The sequence below is a fragment of the Penaeus monodon genome, chromosome 31 (genome assembly GCF_015228065.2).
Source record: "Penaeus monodon isolate SGIC_2016 chromosome 31, NSTDA_Pmon_1, whole genome shotgun sequence".
Taxonomy (NCBI): domain Eukaryota; kingdom Metazoa; phylum Arthropoda; class Malacostraca; order Decapoda; family Penaeidae; genus Penaeus; species Penaeus monodon.
The window spans coordinates 24,193,887-24,194,112 of NC_051416.1; the positions used below are offsets into that span (position 1 = coordinate 24,193,887).

General features: G+C 55.8%; 1 protein-coding gene across 1 annotated transcript in view; it reads right to left on the bottom strand.

The window, feature by feature from the left end:
• Positions 1-226, bottom strand: part of LOC119593121 (leukocyte elastase inhibitor-like) — a 4,202-nt gene that overhangs the window by 2,181 nt on the left and 1,795 nt on the right. The window contains 1 exon segment of the mRNA XM_037942083.1: positions 62-194. Within this exon segment, the coding sequence (XP_037798011.1) occupies positions 62-193 (132 nt within the window). The 5' untranslated portion in view covers position 194.

The following is a 226-nucleotide window of genomic DNA, read 5'->3' on the forward strand; positions in this document are numbered from 1 at the left end:
CAATCAAAGGAATAGAAATACTAATACTAATGCTGATAACGTGGAAACACGTGACACATACCTCCTGGATGAGGTCACCCAGGCTTGGCCCTGCCTGGCGCCTCGAGTGGAACCTCGGCGTGGGCTCGAGCGGACCAGGAAGCGCCGCCCCCAAACCCAGGACCACCGCCATTACAACGACGCACGAACGCATTCTGGAAAGAGGGGGAGGCAGGGATTAATACAT